This window comes from Lissotriton helveticus, chromosome 2_1, assembly GCF_964261635.1.
Source record: "Lissotriton helveticus chromosome 2_1, aLisHel1.1, whole genome shotgun sequence".
Lineage (NCBI taxonomy): Eukaryota > Metazoa > Chordata > Amphibia > Caudata > Salamandridae > Lissotriton > Lissotriton helveticus.
This window is the reverse complement of record NC_136059.1, coordinates 361,585,848-361,607,457: the sequence shown is the minus strand read 5'-3', so window position 1 is coordinate 361,607,457 and position 21,610 is coordinate 361,585,848. Positions and strand designations below refer to the sequence as shown.

The 21,610-nt window shown below is 48.7% G+C and overlaps 1 protein-coding gene across 1 annotated transcript in view; it reads right to left on the bottom strand.

Annotated features, from left to right (window-relative positions):
* WDR70 (WD repeat domain 70) overlaps positions 1 to 21,610 on the bottom strand; it is a 1,775,496-nt gene that overhangs the window by 1,637,263 nt on the left and 116,623 nt on the right. The window contains exon 3 of the mRNA XM_078674977.1: positions 2,613 to 2,727. Within this exon, the coding sequence (XP_078531103.1) occupies positions 2,613 to 2,727 (115 nt within the window). The remainder of the gene's footprint in view (positions 1 to 2,612; positions 2,728 to 21,610) is intronic.

Here is a 21,610-nt window from a genome sequence, read left to right as displayed (position 1 = left end):
GAGTGCAGTGGAGTGGCGTGCAGCAGAGGAAGTATGGTATGGTAGTGCACTGCACTTACGGACAACACAGTTTTAACTGAAATGAACATTACATTTGCCCGGACATACAATTTTACTATTAAAACTAACACTTTGAAGTCAGAGAAAGAAAAGTAAACAAGTGCCCTCGGATGACAGCGCATGACATTTGACCTCTGTCGTTTCATGCACAGTAAATGTGATGAGATAAAAACAAGATTTAAAGGCCTGTTTACAGAAAGGGAGTTGGTGGAAGAATACAGTAAACACGCTTTAGGCAACAGGAGGGACAAACTGAATCAGAAGAGCCTAAAGCAAAACGAAGCTAGCAAAAAGAAAGCCAGAAAATGTGAGCTCCAAACCACAAAGCCAATGGAAATCAACGGGCGGAATGCATTCCTAGGTCAACTTTCAAAAGTCCCCACGGTGTCTTTAGCAAACCAGACAGCGCAGCTGGTAGGCTGCGACCTAAAAAAGGACATTATGATGCAAGCATACACACAGTAATCTTTACTGTACACATCTACAAGGAAAGATGCTACTCGAATAACGAAAAATTATATCATTTGGAAATGTAATTGATTCTTGACAAAGTGTCTAAATTAAAGCTAATACAACAGATCTAAAAAGAAAAAACAGAGACTGTGGCACCAGTACTGCTCTAACTATTCTGGTATGAGCAAACTAATAATTCGTCTCTCACCGAACAAGTAGATCAGGCAAGGATATTTATCACAGTACCCCAAAGGGAACTTAGCTTACTGTGGAGTGAAGTCGTTGAAGTGGAGCCCCTCCTATTTAAAACAAAACCAGTCCAGAGCATTTAATTTTCTGGAACTAGTTAAAGCTAGGTTTATCTGTGTTATACTTACAACATTACATTTCTGAAATATATCTTAAAGAACACAGTTTGTTTTTTTACTGTGTTTTCATCATGTGCAGTAAATTTTAGCTACTTTATTATTGTGTGCTTTGGGATTTTTCAAATGTTTTTTCTAAATCTAGTAATCTTTTGCATACACGATTAGTTGTACAGCGTTCATTTTGATACTGGCTAAAATAAACAAGCATTGAAAATGCAATAGGTCTCGCCTTTGATTAAGTTAAAGCCATTTGCTTTGCTAATGGTATTTATAGCAAAGCAAATGGCTTTAACTTAATAAAAGGCAAGCCATATAGTAGTACAGTAGTGTAAGGTGTGACTGCTTGCACTACTACGACTGAGGTCACCATAGAAGGAAGGAAAGCAGTCGGCGGAGAAGAAGAAATAGACAGTCACGCCACGGGGATGAAATAGTAAGGTGTTCAGAAAAGAGAACGTGAAGTGAATGAGTCACACAAGGGAGCGCAGCAGTCGGGCACGCAGACAGGCAGTCCATGAAGTAAGGCAGACACAGGACTGATGAAGCAGGCAGAGAAGAGACAGCAAAGTCAATGATTTAAGGGACCGCAGCTGTCAGGGAGGGAAGGAAGAAAGCTTGATGGAGAACTGAGTGAGGCAATGGGACATAGGACTGACGAATCAGTCAGAGCAGAGAAAGAGTGAGCGAAGAGAATGAGACAGACAAAAGTATCAGAAAAGGGAGAGGGACAGTTGGTGAAGTGAGGTAGCCAAAAAAGGAACAGAGACAGTCAGAGATGGCAGAAAAGCAGTGAGAGGAGGAAAAGAAACAGACCCTTGCCATTCTGATTACACCCCAGTGCATCGAGTGAGGACCCACATACTTATGCCACACAATTTCCACAATCTTTAAGGCTGATGAAGCAGGATTTTTTTTGTCTGCAGCCTGTCTCCCAGACCAACACGGTCTATCTCGCCGGCTTTCAGTGAACTACACATTTGCATTAAAAGCATAAGGCGTGGGTGGCGGATGACACAGAGGGTTGATAGCGGTGGGGAGGACAACGGGGGGGATAAGGGGAGAAATAAAAACCTCGTCAGCCATTGTTGAAGGCAAACGGTAATGAGATAAAAAGTGCTTAGAGGCTAATTGAGAGAGACTGTCTCCCGCCGCCAGTAAAAGATCAAATCCCTGTGGGCGGGGCCAAAAGCGGACAGGGTGGCAACCCTCAGTGTAACGATTGCCTCCGGTGCAATCATTACACTGTGTTTTGCCTAATCTATATAATGCAAAACGACGCCCACGAATAAAAAAATGGAGGTGGAGCCGCGACACGACTTCTGGAATCGTATTGATTCCAAAAAGCTCTCGTATGATGAGAGCAGCGCATGCGCTGCTTTTGCCAGGCCGAGACCTAAAAAGCAAACCCCATAACCACTTCACTTTGACAACAGTGGCCCTTTTAACAAAGAATTGCTCTTCCAGCGGTTTGTTTTACTGTCACTTGTGAGCTTCGGACTACCTGCAGCAACATCTTTTTTTCTGTTTTGGTTTTCAATACTGTTTTTCCGTGTTTTGTAGAGCCACCTCCTAATATGGAAGGTTTAAACAGGCGGAATTTAATTTCGTCACACTGGGATTGCTGCCCAATTCTCTGAAATGTTTGCTCCTAACGCAGGTCCTCCTCTTAAGACTTTTGTTATACCATACATAGGTTTCCCTCTAGCAGTATATATTAGAAAACAACACTACCCAGAGCTGGAACTTGAGGAATTCTTCTTCAGTGTAGAGCTAGATGCTGACTTGCTACACGCCTGGTGTTCCTTCGAAGCTTCTTTACTTTTTTCATCTCCTTGTTCACTCTCCTCTGAAATTATAAAAAACACAGGTTAGTTCATTTCAGATAGAAATTGAGTGCGAAGAGTCACAACAATAGGCATAGCACTAATAAAGTCAAGTTACTACACAATGCTGTGTTGACTCGATAACATGGAATGAAGTTTTTCCTAAACAAAATTAGTAAAAAAAAAACACTTTTCTGCCATATTACTTAGTGACCAATTCATGTTTCAATTTCATTTAAAACAGCTAGTCAAAGTAACCGCATCACATCAAGGCACAACAAAACCGAAGCTTGCAAAGGGGGCAGCATGGGAAAACCTGAAAATGTAAGGATTCTTTAGGGCATCAAGCAAAAGATTAAAAGAAGTCGCAATCAGGAATATGACTTGGTACTGCGCTCCACAGTGGTGCCGTCTAAACCTTTTCTTGCCTATGTATATGGAGCAGTATTGTGCACGCTGAACAACATGTACCTTTAGGAATATATCATTGATATTTAGCAAAAAGGTAAATGTCGGGTGTAGAAAGTTGAAGGGGGAATATGTGGAAGAAGGGCTTCCGAGGACAGTATCAGGCAAATACGGCACCAGAAGAAAAGGAGGAATCATTTAAGGGTCATACATAGGAGGAGGATGGAAAGAACCAGCATGGCGGCAGCAGGACTAAGGAGAAGACGTTAGTAGGTTGACGGTGGTGTCAACGCAAAAGTAGAGCAGCAGAGACAGAGGTTCAAGGGAGAAAGCCTTTTTCGTAAACTAGGAGGGAAAGAATGGAAGCAAGAGTGAGAATCATTCAGGAAGCCCAGCGGAAACCAAAGACTGGTGTGAGCCCTCCAAGGCAGGCTTAAAAATACCAAGTATAGGGAATGTGGTGGCTCACTAGGGTGCAGGTGTGAGAAGCTCGCATTGGTGGAAGAGTTTACAGGAAGGTGATGGAGTAGCCCCCTCTGGAAGGTTTGATGGACCCACTTGTCTGATGGACTGCTAGTGGGGTAGATGATGGCAAATCCTGCCTCTCAATGTGAGCCTGTGTTGGAATGTATAAGGGCCCTCAGACTCCTCCCAATCATCTACCTCTCCAGGGTTAGCAAAGAAAAAAGGCACTGTCTCCGACTGAGAGGTCATGGTACAGGCTAATGCCAATCTGGCTACGTATTGAAGACAGGAATGGTGATGGGGTCAGTGCTGCAATGACGTACAAGCTAGATACCAATTCAATGACCACCTGACTGAATCTAAGTCAAGTTTAGCCCCGATTATGGTATGAGTGCATGCTATGTACCATGATATATAATGTATGTTTTGTTGACTCATGTTGCTCATACATGTATATTCACCGTCAAGCTGCACAGGCATGAAGTACTATAACTGGCAGAAAATGAACACAATTTGTTATTAAAAATAATAAAATAATGGGGTTGGCGCTGCGACAGGACAGTATTGGCACCGGGAACCACTGTACTTGAGCAGGCTCGTGGAAGGTCGCTGTGGAGTTGCTTCATATCCAACAACGGATTCATGGGGCACGAATGGTGCAGAGGGCGAACCCAGTGGGGATTCCATAAGGGGCCCCTCCTGAATCCGTGGGGCCCAAAAAAGTTCCTGAGGTGTAGGGCCATCCAAATAAGAGGCGCATGGTTGTTCTACATCATAGTGTTAGACCTGGCACCATTGGCGTGGGTCTCCCTTCCATTTTCTGCTGTTGCCTCCTGTATTTTTGCTATGTGGTTTGCTGGTTTAGATGCTTTGGACACTTTGCCACTGCTATTCAGTGCCATAGTGCAATTGCTCCTGATTGTAAATTGTTGTGATGGATTAGTGACTCCATGATTGGCTTATTTGATTTACTTGTCAGACTCTAGTACAGTGCACCATGTGTGCCCAGGGGCTGTAAATCAAATGCTACTGGTGGGCTTACGGCACGGTGCCACCCACAAAAGCAGCTTGTAAAATATGACCCAGGCCTTCCATTGCAGAGCCTGTGTACAGCCTGGGGCTGCCATGTCGACTTGGCAAGTGCACACACTTGCCAGTCCCTAAACCTTCCCTTTTCTACATATTAGTCACCCCTAAGGTAGGCCCAAGGTACCACCATGGGCAGGGTGCATTGTATGTAAAAGGTAGGGCATGCCCTGATGTGTGTGGCATGTCCTAATAGTGAATTACAGCCAATTTGGTTTTACACTATTGCAAGGCTACCTGTTCCCATAGGCCAGAATGGGCAGTTTGATTACATCTTATAATCCTAACCGACCCAGGGAACATGGTCGAAAAACAAATTTAGTATGCCTGAACTCAGAATGATAAAATGTACGAGTTACTTACCTCCAGTAACGGTGTATCTGGTACAGACAATTCTAGCCGCAGATTCCTTCATGTAGAATTATCCCCAGGCGTGAGACTAGACCCGGAAAACTTTTTGCCACAGCATCCCTGCGCGCCGGGGGGACAGCAACACGCGACTCTGCCCAAGGGTCGCCCGCGTACGTTACGTCAGCGTGGTCGCGTAAGTCCCACACCGGCACACCTATGACAGTTTCCTTCTGAGAACTTTTCCGCGCCACAACGCGGAGCCAGCAGAGAAACTGTGGAAGCATGGGAACAGTGTGCGAAAAAGAGAAAGGAAAAAGGAATGGTAATGAAGAACACTAAGGAGCAGTGCCAATACGGCAGTACCCAAAAGCAGGGAAAGGAGAAGGAACAGAGCACAGCCCTGAGCAGCCACCCTGTCAGTCATGAAAACAGTACCCCCCCTTAAGCCAAGCAACATATGCAAAATGTCATGACAAAATGCAGCGGAACTACAACCCCAACCAAGACCCATGAAGGGAAACCAGTTCCAAGACAAACAGGGAACGACAGACCCCCAAGGCAACCCCAGCACAGAGTGCGACCACCCCCCCAAGGGAGCCAGGGCAGAGCACAGCCAAATGACTCAAGCCCAGAGGGTAGTAGAGGAGCCAGGACCTTCAGAAACAAGAGGGAGGGAAAGGGAGGGACAAAGGAAGGCCAGCCTCAATCCTGGAGCAACCAGAGCAGAGGAACCCAGGAGTACCTATAGATCCAGCCTCAAACGTGCCAAGAAGAGGAAGGAACAAAAGAAAGATAACGGCTCGTCAAAGAGCGAAAGAATACACGCACTCAAGCCATCCATGGGAGGTGAGTGCAGAAGGGCAAGCCAAAGGGTCCTCGCAGAATGGGGAGGAAGGGCAGGCCGTGAAGGAATCTGCAGCTAGAATCGTCTCTACCAGATACACCGTTAGCAAGTAACTCGTACATCTGATAGTGACTACTAGCCGCAGATTCCTTCACGTAGAATAGATACCCTAGCCATACCCACGGGGAAGGAGAGCCCGCGGAAGGACCCCACCAGCCTGGACATAACAGGGAGGCCCACAGGGGACTAGTCCAATGGACAGGGCGAAGAGCCCTGTCCTCCCAGGCAAGAGGGGGGATCCCCACAAGCAGAACACCACCGACACCAAGAGGGATGTGGGAAGAAGAAAGGATTTGAAGAAGCCCGTTCACTCACAACAGAGGAACCAAGAACAAGGGCAGGGAGGCCGAAGCACCCCACACCCCTACAAGGCAACAGAGCTTCCATCCAATGCCAGGACAAGGAAGAGGAAGAAGAAAAGTCTAGAGGGCCAAGGAAACGAGGGAAAAGAAGGCTAGCCCACCATAGGCGGAAGGAAACAGACCGACCACAGCGGCGCCGGCAGTAATAAACCACCAGAAGCAGGAAGAACAGCCCGGAGCCCAGGAAGACCAGGCAGTCGACGTCTAACAAAGGGAGAAACACAGAATCATTCCAGCCTCCAGGATAGGAACAGGAAGGCGAGGAAGTGCCCGTCACACTACTACGAGGTGTCCACGCACACGACCTAAAGAAGCAGCAGCAACATACATAAACGCCATGGAGAGCAGGGGCCCGAAGGCGACAAGAACTCTCTAGCAGAGCGCAAGCTATAAAACAGCTACCACTACTCCACATAGGGTAAGTTAAGTCCCAAGACATGGGAACCCTCTTTGGAAGAAACTTCCACAGCAGAGGAAAAACGAAAGAACTAAGGAGGAAAACCCCCACGCAGAAGGCTGATCAAGCAGGCCAAGAGAAAAACAGAAGGCCTAATCTCAGGGCCAAGTCTGTGCAGACAACTGTAGCAAAAACACTCAGTCAACAAGGGGCCGTCAAGCAGCCAACCACGCCACAGTCCCAGCAAGGAGGACTCAAGTGGCCATAAAACAAACCCCACAGCAAGGGGAACCTGCCCAGAAGAAGGTTCAGAACCAGATCAACTCAGCATTCACTGAGGAGGGGGAGGGGTAAGGAGGAGGAGGAGGAGGAGGAGGGGTATGGAGCACTGCCAAGAACCTCTGGATGGCAGAGTCTGTCGGGGCATGGAATTACAGGGTGCAATCGAAAGAAAGATCAATCAGCTGCTCCCGAACATTTTCAGGGAACACGCCGTCCCGAAGCCAAGCATGGTGGCGGAGGGCGTCTGAGGAAGCCATGGCCCGGACCAGCACCTCAGAGATGTCCAGAGCAGAGAATAAACGCTGCTAGCTCCCAGCCATCGTGCCCATGAGGCCGTAAGTCCACCTGAATAGTTTCTTGTGAAGCGGTGGATCCCAAGGACTCAGCCGAGTCCCACAAACAGGAGAAGGCCCTAGCCAGCACACAAAAGGTGTTAAGTGCCCGCAAGGCAGCGCAGGTCGAGGCGAACATGTTGCACCCCCAAGAGTCCAGCCAGCGTGATTCCCGGGACGGTGGAGACAATGGTTAGGGCAGGGAGGGAAAAGCAGTGCACAAAAGTGGACTGGAGGGGGAGGGGTGGAGGGAAAAACACGCCGGGTCACGCAACGCCGGAAGGTGCCGGTGCAGAAGGTGTTGAGGCACCAGATCCCCTGAGGTGGGGCGCTTCCAGGCCCCCATCAGGGAGTAAAGGAGCGAACCCTCAAATGGAAGTAATAGCTCCCTCCCACCAGAGCCCTGGTGGAGAACCTCCCAAAGATGGTCCACCAGGAGATGAGCAACCGAGTCACCCATGCGCAGAATACCCACAGCCGTGGACACTGCGTGAGCGAAGGCCGCACCCACCTCCATAGGACCCCGCGGTGGAGAAAGCAGCTCCTCCGTGGGCGACGGCTGTAAACTAAGGCGGCCGTCCCCGAAGCCGAGCGGGGCGGGCAAAGGTCAGACCTGGAAGTTAGAAGGAATTGAAAAGTGGGGGACCTGTTGCTCTTCCGGCGAACACCTTGACCTCGGGAATGGCGGGGAGCCGCCCTTCGAAGATGCCGGTGAGAAAGCCACCACGGGGCGGCCTGTCTCTGGGAAGGATGACACCACCAGGCACCCAACATCCGGAGAAAAGGAGCGTCCGAAGTCGAATCCGCGACTCAGCGCCTGTCCCGTGCCATAGAGTACGCCGCCGCCTGAGGCTAGACGTCATCACCACCTGGCGCCGAAGGAGACGCTAGACCGGGCTCCCTCAAGTCACACATTGCCGGGGACCGGAGCGAGGTTGGAGTGGTCAAGGGGCGGCACCGGAACAAAAGCGGCTCGACCTCCGACGAGGCAGCCGCCTGCGTGGAGGGACCAGGGGAGTGGCACAAAGCCCTCCACCAGCCTCAGCCCAGAATGTAACTGAGGTGGCCCACCGACCCATGCGGTGCCACCTGGGTCGATTCAACCTCCGACTCGCCCTCCAACAAAGCAGCTGCCTGCCCGGAGGGAGGAGCTAAGCCCGGAGGCGGACAAGGGGTCCCCGTCCAGCCTCGACCCAGAGCGGGACAAGGAGGGTCCACCGACCCCTGTGGCGCTGCCCGGTCCAGCAAGTTCCGGCGCCGTGGCGGCGTCAGCTCAGCCTTGGTCAAGGCTGCCGCCTCTCCAGGCGACCGAGCGGGGCTCGGGAATGTGACCCAAGCCCCGGCGACCTCCCGCGACACCACAGGGACTCCCGCTGAGGTTGCGGCAAGGCAGAGGCGCCGTGGTCGGAAGGAGGGACCCCCAAAGGGCCGCACCCCAACAGCACCACTTCCTCAAAGCCGAGCCAGTCGGCACCCGAGCCACCGACGGCGCTGTGGAGGGCCCCACGCAATGCAAGGGATCCGCTGAAGCCCCAGGAGAGGAAGGAGGAGGAGAAGACACCAGCGAGGCCTGCAAAGCCGCCGCATACATTTCCATCTGGACTCTCGACGCCCTTTCACCGGGAAACGGTGGATAGGAGGGCGACACGAGGGGCCACATCACCCGCGGAGAGCCCACGCCCCCGGCAGGCCGAACACCAGCCCCCGGGGACAAGCTGCGACACTTACCCACCGGGGAGCGTCGCTATCGCGACATCGGAGAGGGATGAGGGTGCCGACGACGGCTGCTTCTGCAACCGTCTGCCGAGGCTGATCGAGGGGATAAAGCCGACCTTGAAAGACGCGCCAAGAGCAGTTTCATTCGGCGCTCACGCCGCGACTTCGGCTTTAGCTGTTGGCACGCCTCACAGTCAGTGGTTCCGTGATCTTCCCCTAAACACCACATGCAAATGAGGTGTGGGTCCGTTGCTGACATAAGACGCCCACACAACATGCAAGTCTTGAAGCCTGAAGGCATTTGCACACTGTTCCACCAAAATATATCACAATGATGAAAGAAAAAAGAGGGCCCAAGCAGGCCCGAACAGAGACCGGATTCTTGTTGCACGCGGAAAAGGAAAAAACTGACGCAGACGCGCCGGGGTGGGACTTATGTGACCTCACTGACGTTTCATGGGCGGAGTCGCGTGATGCCGTCCCCCCCGGTGCGCAGGGATGCTGTGGCAAAAAGTTTTCCGGCTCCATGAAGGAATCTTTAGTTAAGTTGGTTTTAACACTCTGTGTTTGAAAATACCACTTTTAGAAAGTAGGTATTTTCTCCCCTAACCATCCAGCCTGCCTCTGCTAGGTTTGTGTATTCCATGTCTGGTTTGTGAATGACAGTGGCTGGGGTGGCTCCAGGAGACAGGGTGAGTCAGCACTAGGCTGAATAGACCTATCTGCATTGGGAGTGGTGGGAGGAGTAGCACATAGGGCTGAATAGGGCTGTGTCTGCCTTCCACATTGCTGGCTCCACCTCCTGTGGTGCGCCCGAGGACCCTGGCCCACACTGACAAAGGAAGAAGTTGTGCACTGGCAGAGTGCACCCAGAACTGGTTTGGACTAGGTACAGACTGCCTTCAGAGACAAATGAACTTTAGATCACTTCTGGGAATCAAGACGACCCTATGCCAAGGAGAAGAGCCAAGGATGCTGAAGGAGGTGACTGCCCTGTGCTGTGCTGTTGGGGTTGGCCCACAGTGGTTACCTTATTGCCAAGGAAAGGAAAAAAGGAACTGTGTGTGTACTTTTGCAATCTTGAAGAAGAATATCCAAGGGCTTGAATTGTGCTTGCCTCCAGGGATGCAAGACTTCACCACCAGCTCCCCTGAATCCCCTTGCTGGGAATTCTGCCTGCAGAGAGGTGCCTCCTGTTGTTTGGGCCCTCTGAGAAGGCTGCGTGTCGCTGGGAGCTGAAAGCGTGACGCAACGAGGAGAAGCATATCGCCGCCGTCGCATCGCCGGAGCATGCCGCCATCGCATCATTGAGGAAGCGTGTCGCATCCCCGCCGAAGCGTGTCGCCGCCGCAGAGGTCACCGTCGCATCACCAGAGAAGCGTGTTGCAGGGCCTGCACGGCTCAGAATTTAAAGAGTTTGCCGCATGGCCGTCAGGCGTGCACACATCGCATCCAACGTTGTCGCATCGCATCAAAGACGTCATTTGGTTGCATCGCACCGGATCGTCGCATCACATTGAGGCGCCATCTTGTCGCATCATCACCGGGCCGCAGTAAGAAACGGCGCATCAACTCTCCACACAGTAATCAAGCGAAGCATCACCTCCCCTGCGCAGCAGTAAGGAACAGACACATCCACTTCCCTGAATGTAAGGAACGGCACGTCAACTTCCCTGCGACCCTTTTGTTTCTTTGTGTGATGCATCTAAGGTACTTTGAGAGTAAACTGTTGCATTTACCATCTACATTGAAATAAGCTATTTTCTACCATTTTAAAGTCTATTTTTGATTACAGTACTGTGGATTTTTATTGTTTGGTCTAGTGTTAAGTCTAGTAAAGATTACTTATTTTTCTAAACTGGTGTGGTGTGTCCATTTGTAGTGTTTTCACTGTATTGCTGTATGTGTTCACAAATGCTTTACACGCTGCCTCTTGAGATAAGCCTGTCTGCTCGTGCCAAGCTACAAAGTGGGTGAGCAGGGCTTATTTTAAAAGTGTAGCTCCTTACCTTGACTAGAAGCAAGGGTCCCTATTTGGACAAAGGTACCTACCTCTGCCAACTAGAGACCCCCATTTCTAACATTGGTGGTCAGTGGGGAGGATTTGGACTTGCATTTGTGATTCATATACAGTGATTGATGTACACTACTAGTGAGTGCAGACCCTAACGCGACCACATACTTTTTGGTAGAATTTTCCTTGGAACTTCTTTTTGCTTTTCGAGAACTACCAACTGTTTTTCACCATGAGCAAAGCAGCATCCATTGCATCTGTTGACATTGATTTTGAAGATGATAGCATTGACACTTACACTGTGTCTTACCTCAAATCTGCTTTTCAGGAAATGTAAAGTCTCTATGAAAGGCCTCACCAAGAAAGAGGAATACCAGAAGGTGATGAAGGCCTGGGTAGAATCTAGGAATGCCACTGAGCATCCTGATGAGCCTAAGGAGGAGGTAGAGAAGTTAGATGGGCAGCTAAAGGGGCCAGTGGGCCTAGATGGGAGGAAGGTGCCTTGCAGCGCAGGCAGCAGTGTCTCTTCAAAGGACCCGTCCCCAAGAAAGTTAGGGTGCATAAGATGGAGCTGGCCAAGCTCAAAATAGGTGGTCAGATGGAGTTGGAGAATAAGAAGTTGGCCTTGGAGGAAAAAAGAATGCATTTGGAGCATGAGAGAATGTTGCGGGAATTGGAATTGAAAGCTAAGAGTTTAGAAATGTCTCCCTTTGGTGGCAGCGCACCGTCCATGCCTGTGGAAACAAGATTGTTTATACCCAAGAATGTCATTAAGGAGTTTCAGTAGAATGAAGGTATTGGGCAATGGTTTAAGGCTTATGAGGTAGCTATGACCTCCCACCGGGTCCCTGAGAAGGATTGGGGAGCGGGGTTATGGGGGCGGTTCCTCAGTGATGGGCAGGATACCTTATTGGAATTGCCTTCTGAGGATCAGAATTCTTATCTGCAAATGAAGGAAGCCTTAATGACCAGGTATGGGCTGACCCCTGAGCTTTACAGACAAAGGTTTAGGAATTGTAAGAAACTGGAGTCTAGCACTTAGCTAGAATATGTGACTTTTTTGCAGAGCATTGTATGGTTGGGTGAAGGGTAACAGAGTGAATGATTATCAGGGGCTCTATGATTTGTTGGCATGGGAGCACTTGTCTAGTAATTGTTTTCCAGAGCTACACCAGCACCTTATTGATAGCAAGCTGACTAACCCTAGGAAGCTTGCTGAGGAGGCGGACCGCTGGGTGAGCACCCAGGTCCACAAGGGTCATGTGGAAGACTTCGCCAAAGGTGGGCAGGGTCCCCAGCAGAAGAGTGGGGGGGACAAGGGTAAACAGAGGGAGTTCCAGAAAGGGTGGAGGCTCTTAAATGAAATGAAACGAATGAAATGAAATGGAGTTTAATCAAGCGCATTTCTACACGGAGGCCTCGTAGCGCTGAGGAAGGGTGGAAGGGGGTGCTGCCAATTAAGAATTACTGAAAAAGAAGCGTTTTCAATTTTTTGCGAAATTCAAGAAGATCAGGTTCGCTACGCAAAGTGAGAGGTAGGGAATTCCAGTCAGAGGCAGCGTTCCACGAAAAGGAACGGCCTCCCCATTTGGCTCGTTTGATTTTTCTAGTTAATGCCAGAAAAGTAGTACTGGAGCGTAAAGCTCTAGGAGGGTGGTACGGGGTGACTAAGGAACAAATCATTGCAGGGCCTTTTTGCCACATGGCTTTGTGCGTTATGCACATTGCCTTAAATTTTATCCTGGCCTGTATGGGCAGCCAGTGTAGTTTCCTCAAGGCAGCAGTCCCCGAGTGTCTTCGGGTAGTCCAAGGAGGAGACGTGCCGCAGCATTCTGGGTGACCTGGAGTTTTTTAATAGAGCTCACCGGAGCGCCCAGATAGAGGGCATTCCCGTAATCAAGGATGATTGCCTGCACCATTATCCTCCGGGCCTGCAAAGGGAGGAGAGGCACGATTTTTCTCAGCATCCTCATCAGACCAAAGCAGATGGCAGAAAGTTTGGTGGCTTGCTGGTTAAAGCTTAGGTTCTTGTCAAGCCATATTCCAAGACTTTTGATCTGGTCTTTCGGCTCTGGGAGGGGACCCATGCAGGACGGCCAGTCAATGGTGGCTCTGGGTAAGATGGATTTTCCCAGAAACATCAGTTCTGTGTTTTCCCCATTTAATTTTAAGTGGGAAAGTGCCATCCATGTGGTTATTACTTCCAGACAACTGCCCAGATAACTGGACGTGCCCTCGAGATGGTTCTGGGCCACCACTAATTGGGTGTCGTCTGCATAGGTTACAATTTCAAAGCCATAGGGGCACACTATTTCTGCCAAAGGCTCCATTTAAACGTTAAAAAGGGTAGGGCTTAAGGAGGAGCCCTGGGGCACTCCATGATTGAGGGGCCATGCTTTGGATTGAGTGGCACCCTCTGCCACCTGAAACATACTGCCTTCTAAGAAGGACTGCAGCCAGTTAAGGGCCTGGCCTGCGACTCCGAGGTGTCTTAGAGACACTGGAGCTAGTGTGACAGCTGTCAGTGTCGGCTGGTGTCTGAAGAGTAGATGGTCCCCAATGCATTTTACCCAGTTGTTGCCACTGACAAAACAGAGAGCCACTGCTAGGAAAAAAGCTTTATCGTTAAATTGTTTAGGTAAAGAAGGTCAACATGCTTTTAAATTTTAACCAGAAGTCATGGGTGCTGATGGTCAACTGATAATCCTTACCTAGAAGCTAAGAATAGGTGGAAAAGCATTACAGTGAGCAAGTAAATGTACTGTGATGTAACAACACAAGTTTTATTCTTTACCACAGAAAGCGAGTGAGACAGTTGATCAGATGGTTACTCGTTTAAAAGAACTGGCTATCAATGTGAGTTTGGTCCTATGACAGATCAAATGATTTGTGACCACTTTCTAGTTCAATACAAAACCAAAAGAATGCAAGAAAGGCTTCTTGCCATTCACATCCATACTTACACAGCTGTCACTGGGGGACTTCACACACGGCAGATAGCTAGGCGCATCGGCCTTGGAAGCGGCGGTCCCTGCTCGACACTGCCCCCCTCATGTGATTACTTTCTAGCCATAGTGAGCTATACCATCAAACACCCGTAGCCATTATAAGAAAAGAGGTCCGTTGCACAACCAAAGAAAGTACAGAAATGATGTCTCAATGGACATTTAAAAGTTCAGAATCCACATTCGCAGAAAAAGAGGACAATTGGTGAACTGGTTCCTCTTTAATGCTGTGGATAGCCAGCCAACAAGTGTTTCGTCGCCAAAAAGGTTACAGAGTTTTTTGGCGACTCCTCAGGGCTGTAGTCGGAGAGTATATGGCCACAGGTCGCTGTGCCGGTGATATTTCCAACCCGGCTCCACTCGAGACCAGGTGTACTAAAGATAATCGTCTGGACAAATGGTCCAGTCCTGAGTTACTGTTCCGTATGTAGGTTGAACTTTAAAGTGTGATACTTGAAGATCCCAATTGAGTGAAGGTCAAATGACCGAGATAAAAGGCAGTTACTTAATCAAAAGGGGAAGTGTTTTATTCTCTTCAAGTAGTTCAAGTAGTTCCCGTGATTCGGGAGACGATGCGCAGGAAGGGTGCTCCTGCCGTGGTTCTGGGTAGCCATTATGTCGATTTCCCGGATGACCAATTGCCAGTTCCCCTAATACCAGTCCACGCAGTAACTGACAAAGGTAATTCTTCCCTGACCATACGATGGACATGGGTTCCTACTCATATAGCACAGATGCCGGAGACACATCGAAACATCCACAGCAGCACAAACAGATAAAGTAAATAAAACCCACAGACCTGCTTACTAGACACACCATTGCCACGAGATGTCTGCATGTAATATTACATTACGCCGCCGGACCCCAGGGTTGCCGGCCAAAAGGCTGTGTTATCTTTGTTACATTTCATCTGAACGCCACTCTATGCTGCCGGCCCCATGAGTTGTAGGCTACCAAAGCTGTGTAACTGAAATCTTGTGCAATAAAGGTCTTTAAATATTTAAAAAAAAGAATGCAAGAAAGACTGTGGGCAGCCAGGAATCCCACTTTGCAAGAAGCAATGGCCATAGCAAAAATCATGCACAAGTCAGATACGTGCATAAGGGAAATGCAAAGATTAGAAGTAAGAAAAGAGGACTTTGTAAATGTAGTTGGAAAGAAAGAAAAGCTTCTGTCAAAACTAAACATACAAATGAATAAAAAGCAGCTCCAGTTAGAGCCAAACCCAAAATGGTAGTTAGTGGCACAGGCAATTTTAATGGTTGCTATAGGTGCAGGAGCATTACTCATGCAGCGGACATTAGAGACTGTTTTGCGAAAGAAAAAAGATTGTAGGAAATGCGGAAAGAGGGGACATCAGGCTACAGTTACCAAAGACTTCTCAAAGAATAGAGTTGTGTTTGATGATGATGCAAATCCTATTTCTGACATTGTGTTGTGTATAGAGTCCAATATTAGGGTGAAAATACAGAGACCAAAGGCTATCTTTACCCTGAATGGGGTGTCAGTGGAATTAATACTTGTTCCAGGCTCTACGTATACAATAATACCCTTCAGCGTTTTTAAAGACAAATGGCCAAATACTGTACTGTGCAGTAGTAAAATTACACCTAAAGGTTATGGTGGAGAATCCATACGTATTGAGGGGTTCGTAGACACCCAATTTGAGCTCAAAGGAAGGACAGCTGTGGGAAAAATGTACGTTTCTAAGGATGGTGCAGGCATTTTTTCGGGTGGGTACAACAACATGATTTGCATGTAGTTCTGGATCCTAGCTCTGAAGAGAAACTCTTGTCTATACAGGAGAGCGACTATGTTGAATCTATTCTCACCAAACATGCTAAAGTATTTGATAAAAGTGGGGGTAAACTCAAAGGGTATGTTCACGAAATCAAAATAAAAGAGGGTTCTTAATCCGTTAGACATGGGTTGAGAAGGATTCTGGTTGCTATTAGGAGTAAAGTGAAAGATGTTGTCTGACATGCAAAAGGGGGGTCATTTAGCCAGTGGAGGTGTCGGAATGGCTTTCTATTATTGTTATTGCAAATAAAAAGGATGGAAAATTGAGATTGTGTGCGGATCTGAGATCATGAAATCAGAGTATAGTGGCAGACCGTTTGCCTTTGCCTAACATAGCAGAGATGGTATTACTAATGAATGAAGCTACGTTTTTTTTCCAAGTTAGATTTAACATCAGCCTACTTCTAAATTGCTTTGTTCCTTAAGTCAAGAGCGTTTACAGCCTTCATTACCATGGATGGTATTTTTCAGTTCAAAAGGACTCCTTTTGGTCTGGCGTCCGTTACCAGCGTTTTTTAAAGCATGATGCATAATTTGTTTGGTGGTGTCAGCAAGGAGTATTATTTCCAGGACGATATTTTAATAACAGCAAAAAATGGAACTGAACATAATAAGACTTTAAATAGGGTACTTAGTACACTAAAAGATACTGGTCTCACCCTAAGGAAAGGCAAATGCACAAATGGATTTAGGATATACTATTTCAGAGCATGGTGTACAACCTAAAGAGGACTTGTTAAAATATATTGAGTTGGCTGCCATTCCCACTGGTAAAGATCAACTAAAGTCATTCATGGGGTTAGTTGAGTACTATTCAAAATTTGTGAGTGACTTTGCTGAAAAGACTGAACCGTTGCGAGAGCTACTTAGGAAAGGTAAACATTTCAGTGGGGTGCTAATCAGGACAGAGCGTTCAAGTGTATTAAAAGTGAAATAGATAAATGCTGAAATATTAACCTCCAATGAGGTAGGGAAGGAAACTTTACTTACGGTGGATGCCAGTGCTCATGGTATTGGGGAGTTTTGTCTCAAGTCAAGAGAGTAAAGAGGGGGGAGGAGCCAAGCTCGCGATCGTAATGGTCGCTCTCTAGCTCGGCTCCGTCAGCCTGCCGGCCTGACTCGCATATCCTGCCCCGAAACGCCACACTCGAGCAGAAACAGAAACGTAACGTGTTGCTCCTACTCACCGTCTGACCTGGAGACTCCTGCGTGCCGCGGTTCCGAAGTTGTGCCCCGGCGGGACCGGGGCCTCCGCGGTGATGAGACCGGGGCCTCGCCTATTGGACCCAGCCCGGCGTTGATGTAAACGTTGGCCCCGGCCGAGAGCGTGAGCCACTGGCGAGAGGCCATTGTGCGAGCATCCTGGTGGTCCTGATCCAGGCTTGCATTGGCAGCCGTGAGGCTGGTGCGGGGCGCGGTGCTCAGAGGACTGATCGTGTGAAGGGGTCCCCCCGCCGCTGCTCCGTCCATCCACCCTGGAGCCTCGCGCCCGGGCTCTGTTCGTCAGACACGCCAGCGATAGTACAGGCGGACCCCCGACTTTGGCGGCTCTCCTTTCTGCACCAAGGCTGCCATTACTGGGACCCCCTTAATACCTGAAGGGGTCCGCATCTGTGGGACTGATCCGAGAGTCGCGGAGGGTGGTGACGAGGCTGAACCTACAAAATGGCGGCCGTCGAGCCAGGCCGCGGATATCCTCAAGACGGCGGACTTGGGTTGCTGGACTGCACGGGGGCCTGGTCATGTGTACGTGAGCCTACAATTGGCGATGTTCTTGGCGCATTACGATCCTTGCTTGCGGCTTTGGCCCCTGGTGCCCATGGGGGATCGGTGCGGTCCGCCGCCATCTTAGATGGACGGTTCTTCATGGCCCCCTCTCCTCTCAGTGATGCCACTGCCTCGCCCCCCTCGGTCACGACGAGGGTTACTACCGCTGTCCGTCAACAGGTATGCAAGCAAGTGGCTTTGGAACCTCCTGCGCTTCAATGTTTGGAGTTCGGGGACTTGGATATCGTGCTGGGGCCCGATCCTACCCGAGTGCCCGAGGAGCATGGTGGACTGCTGCATATCTTTGCCTTGATGAGGTCGTGTTTCTGTACTGCAAGGGAACCCCCGCTTTCCCGAACGGCGAGACTGAACTCCTGTCTTTTACTGCCCTTGTTAACATTGTTGGGACACTTGAACTGCATGCCCGGACTTTTGTTCTCTTGCCTATGGATTGACCTCCCTGGCCTACGTTTTTATCAGAATTTTTTCATTCGTATGATTGCCCCGCACCGTGTTGCTCACTTCCCGCTGTCATGTGGTGGGTGGTAATTGTGGCTAGGAAAGGCCTGGGGTGAGATACAATGCTCCCGGTGGATTGCTGGTGTACAGGTCCGTGGCGCAGTTGCCCGTATACATAGTGCTGTGGGTGACCCCCTTGTAAGTTCTGACGCTCGAGATTGTGTCGTTTTCGTTTAAACGTATTACGATTGTATGGTTGGGCGGAGGGCTGAGGCCGACCGTTTTGTCTCTGCTCCTTTACTCCTCCCTCCTATTTCTTTCTGTCTTCATGTCCTTCTTTTTGTCTCTTTATTCCTCTTCTCTCTCTTGTCTCTACTACATTTCGGGTTCTGATTTAGGGCGACAGGCACGCTGCTAGGGGGGTAGGCTGTAGCCTTCTGTAGGGGTGCTGGGTGGGATGGGTCTTATCTGCTGTTTTATTTTTCTTAGTTCTATGGCCCTTTTGTATCTCTTATAGGAGCGCCGCGTCTGTCCCTGCCTCCCATGGTATGATCGGGGTGGGGTCAGTATCATCACTGCTCTCCTTCTTGTGGTTATGCTGCATTTCAATTGCGACTCCCATCCCCTCCTCGTTGCTAATAATCCTGCTCTTTTATGTGTCCTTGCTACGGGGTGCTTGTATCGGCGCGGCGTTCTTCTTTTTCAGTCTGTATTTTTCTTTTTCCCCTCTTCCTTCCCCTCCCCTCTTCCTTTTTTCTCTCCCAAAGGTTAGTATGATGGGTTAGTTCTAATGATGTTGATTTTCCGGTTCCTTTGTTCTGTTTCGATGTACTACTGGGTGGTGGATGTGTATAAGATGAGTCTAATTGAATATTGCTTTGTGTTAACCGCATCTGTTTTCATACTGATGTATACTGTAGTGCCACTCCTCCGCGTTGCTGCCCTTTAGCCTTTTTGTAGCCAATGATTTGCTTTGGGAACCCGGATTCATTTATGCTGTAACCGAGCCTGTTATACTCCTTATTGTAATATTATAAAAATTAACCTTCTTTGTTCCTGTTTGCGGGCCGTCCAGATCCTCCCCCCCTTCCCTTCCCCTCTCCTTTTTGGGCTGTATTGATTGCGCTCCATTATGATTGATTCTGTATATTTTCCTTCTGTATTTCTTGATTGCTCTATCGTGTCGTGGCCGGCCGGACTGGTTGTAGGCCCAGATTTGTATATCCTTTCTGTACAAATAAAGGTTTATAAAAAAAAAAAAAAAAAAAGAGTGGTAAAGAGAAACTTGTAGTTTTTGCATCACGGACCTTTAAGTCAGAAAGGAATTATGCTGTAATTGAGAGGGTGGCGTATGAGGTATTCAGTAATTCAGTGCGCACTTATGGGGCACTTGGTTCAAGTTGAGGACTGATCATAAGCCACTGCTTAAAATTTTGAGTCCTGATGGTAAGGATAAGGGTTCCTCTCTCCTTATGCATTTTGCTGCCAAGTTAGGTGAGTAAAAGTACGAAGGGGAACATGTAGCTGGGTGAAAGCATGTTCAGGCTGTCATGACTTCCTCTTGCTAGTAATGGGGAAGGTTTGTATGATGAAGTTTTAGTTTGTATGGTAGATAGTATTGAGGATGCATTCGAGGATGGATGTAGATCAATCACCAAAGAAGACTGGCAGGAGGCGGCTGAGATGGATGATACATATCGAGAATTGCTGAAGTGTATCAGAGTTAGCTGGAAGCGTGAGGGTGATGTCAGTCCAGCTTCGAGATGTTATGTTAAGTTGCAAGATGAGTTAAGTATCGGAACATCTGACGATTTAGTGCTGAGAGGAGAGAGGTATGTACCTCCTGTAAGTCTCAGAAAGAGTTAGTTTTTGTTAGTGCATGAAGGGCATCTGGGGCATACTCTCACCATGAAACGACTCAAGATTACGTTTTGGTGCCAGGTATGGACCATGATGGTAAAGTGTGGGTGGAAAACTGTTTATTGCGCAGGGAGAGCGAAAAGAGATTAAAGATCAGTACACAGAGTATGGGTTCTCTGAGCAAGGATGATTCTGGTGCTCCTTGGGAAAAAGTGTCTATGGACTTTATCGGTCCCATGGATTTCTTGCCGGAGGATAAAAGATTTGCTATGGTGTTGGAGGATGTTTATTCCAGATGGGTTATTGTAAAGTCTTAAAGATGCATTACTACCAACAATGTAATTAAAAGTTTGTAAGAAATTTTTATGAGAGAAGGTTGTCCAGAAATTCAGGTGACCGATAATGGCAGGCAGTTGACATTTCATGCCACGCAATGTTTCCTTCAGTGGAATGGCATAAAACATGTGCGCACTTCTCTTTATAATCCACAAGGAAATGTATTGGTGGAACGTATGAATAGGTTAGTGAAGTGGACCACACAAATGGCAATACAAGGCAGATGTGATGTCAGGAAGTGTGTGGATAGTTCCGTATGGTCATTCAATACGGCGGTAAATGGAGTTACAGATGAAACTCTTTTCAGAAGGATGAGGGTCAAGGAATCCAAAACTCAACTGACACCACATTGGCTATTCGAATCCAACAAGAAGGAGTTTGTTAAGGTGAATGAAGAGGAGGCTAAGCTGTGTGTTAGGGATTTAGTTCAAATCAAGTTTGGAAGAGGAGGTGATGGTGTGAATACGTTTTCTGACCCCATGGAGGTAAAAGAAAAGCATGAATGGTATGTAGTATTAAAGAACAGGCAAATATTGAACAAAAGAAGAGTGGCTTTGTACAAAAAAACCTTATGATCTTGGGGAGAGATGGACGAGCCTGTGCCTGGGAGTGTGGGAAACAATGAGAGTAATCTGACCAGGGATGGTGTACTTAGTATGAGAAGTCCGGTTAAGGAGAACGGTCACCCAAGCACTCATCAGCAGCAGGCTGGACTACGGTAACGCCCTCTACGCAGGAACCACGATCACACTCCAGAACGCCTCCACATACCTCACCCTCGGACTCCCCCGCCACAGCCACATCACCACCCACCTAAGAGATCTGCATTGGCTCCCGATCGACAAAAGGATCACCTTCAAACTCCTCACCCATGCTCACAAAGCAATCCACAACACCGGACCAGCATACCTCAACGAACGAACAACTGTCCTTCTACACCCCGAACCGGCAGCTCCGCTCCGCGACCTCGCCCTCGCCACAGTCCCACGCATTCGCCGAACGACCACCTGAAGCAGATCCTTCTCCCACCTTGCCGCAAAGACATGGAACACCCTCCCTGCCCATCTGCGGCAGGACCTGCTGACCTTCAGGAGATGGCTCTGTTAAAAATAGCAATGTGTATGTACATAAGCGGCGTTCATTTGTGTTCACAGTGCCCCTTGGTGTAAACAGAATGGATATCGCTAAATCTCTGACTGCGTTGTCCCACTAGCATAGACCCATGCACACACGTACACGACAGCCATTTTAGGTACCATGGTTTCTCTGTTCCCGATCGCTCATCAGCGCACTTCCCTGACCCTGCAAGCTTCCCCCATGCACCCTGGCTGCCCCTCTCCCACATGCGCGAGTCATGAGCCC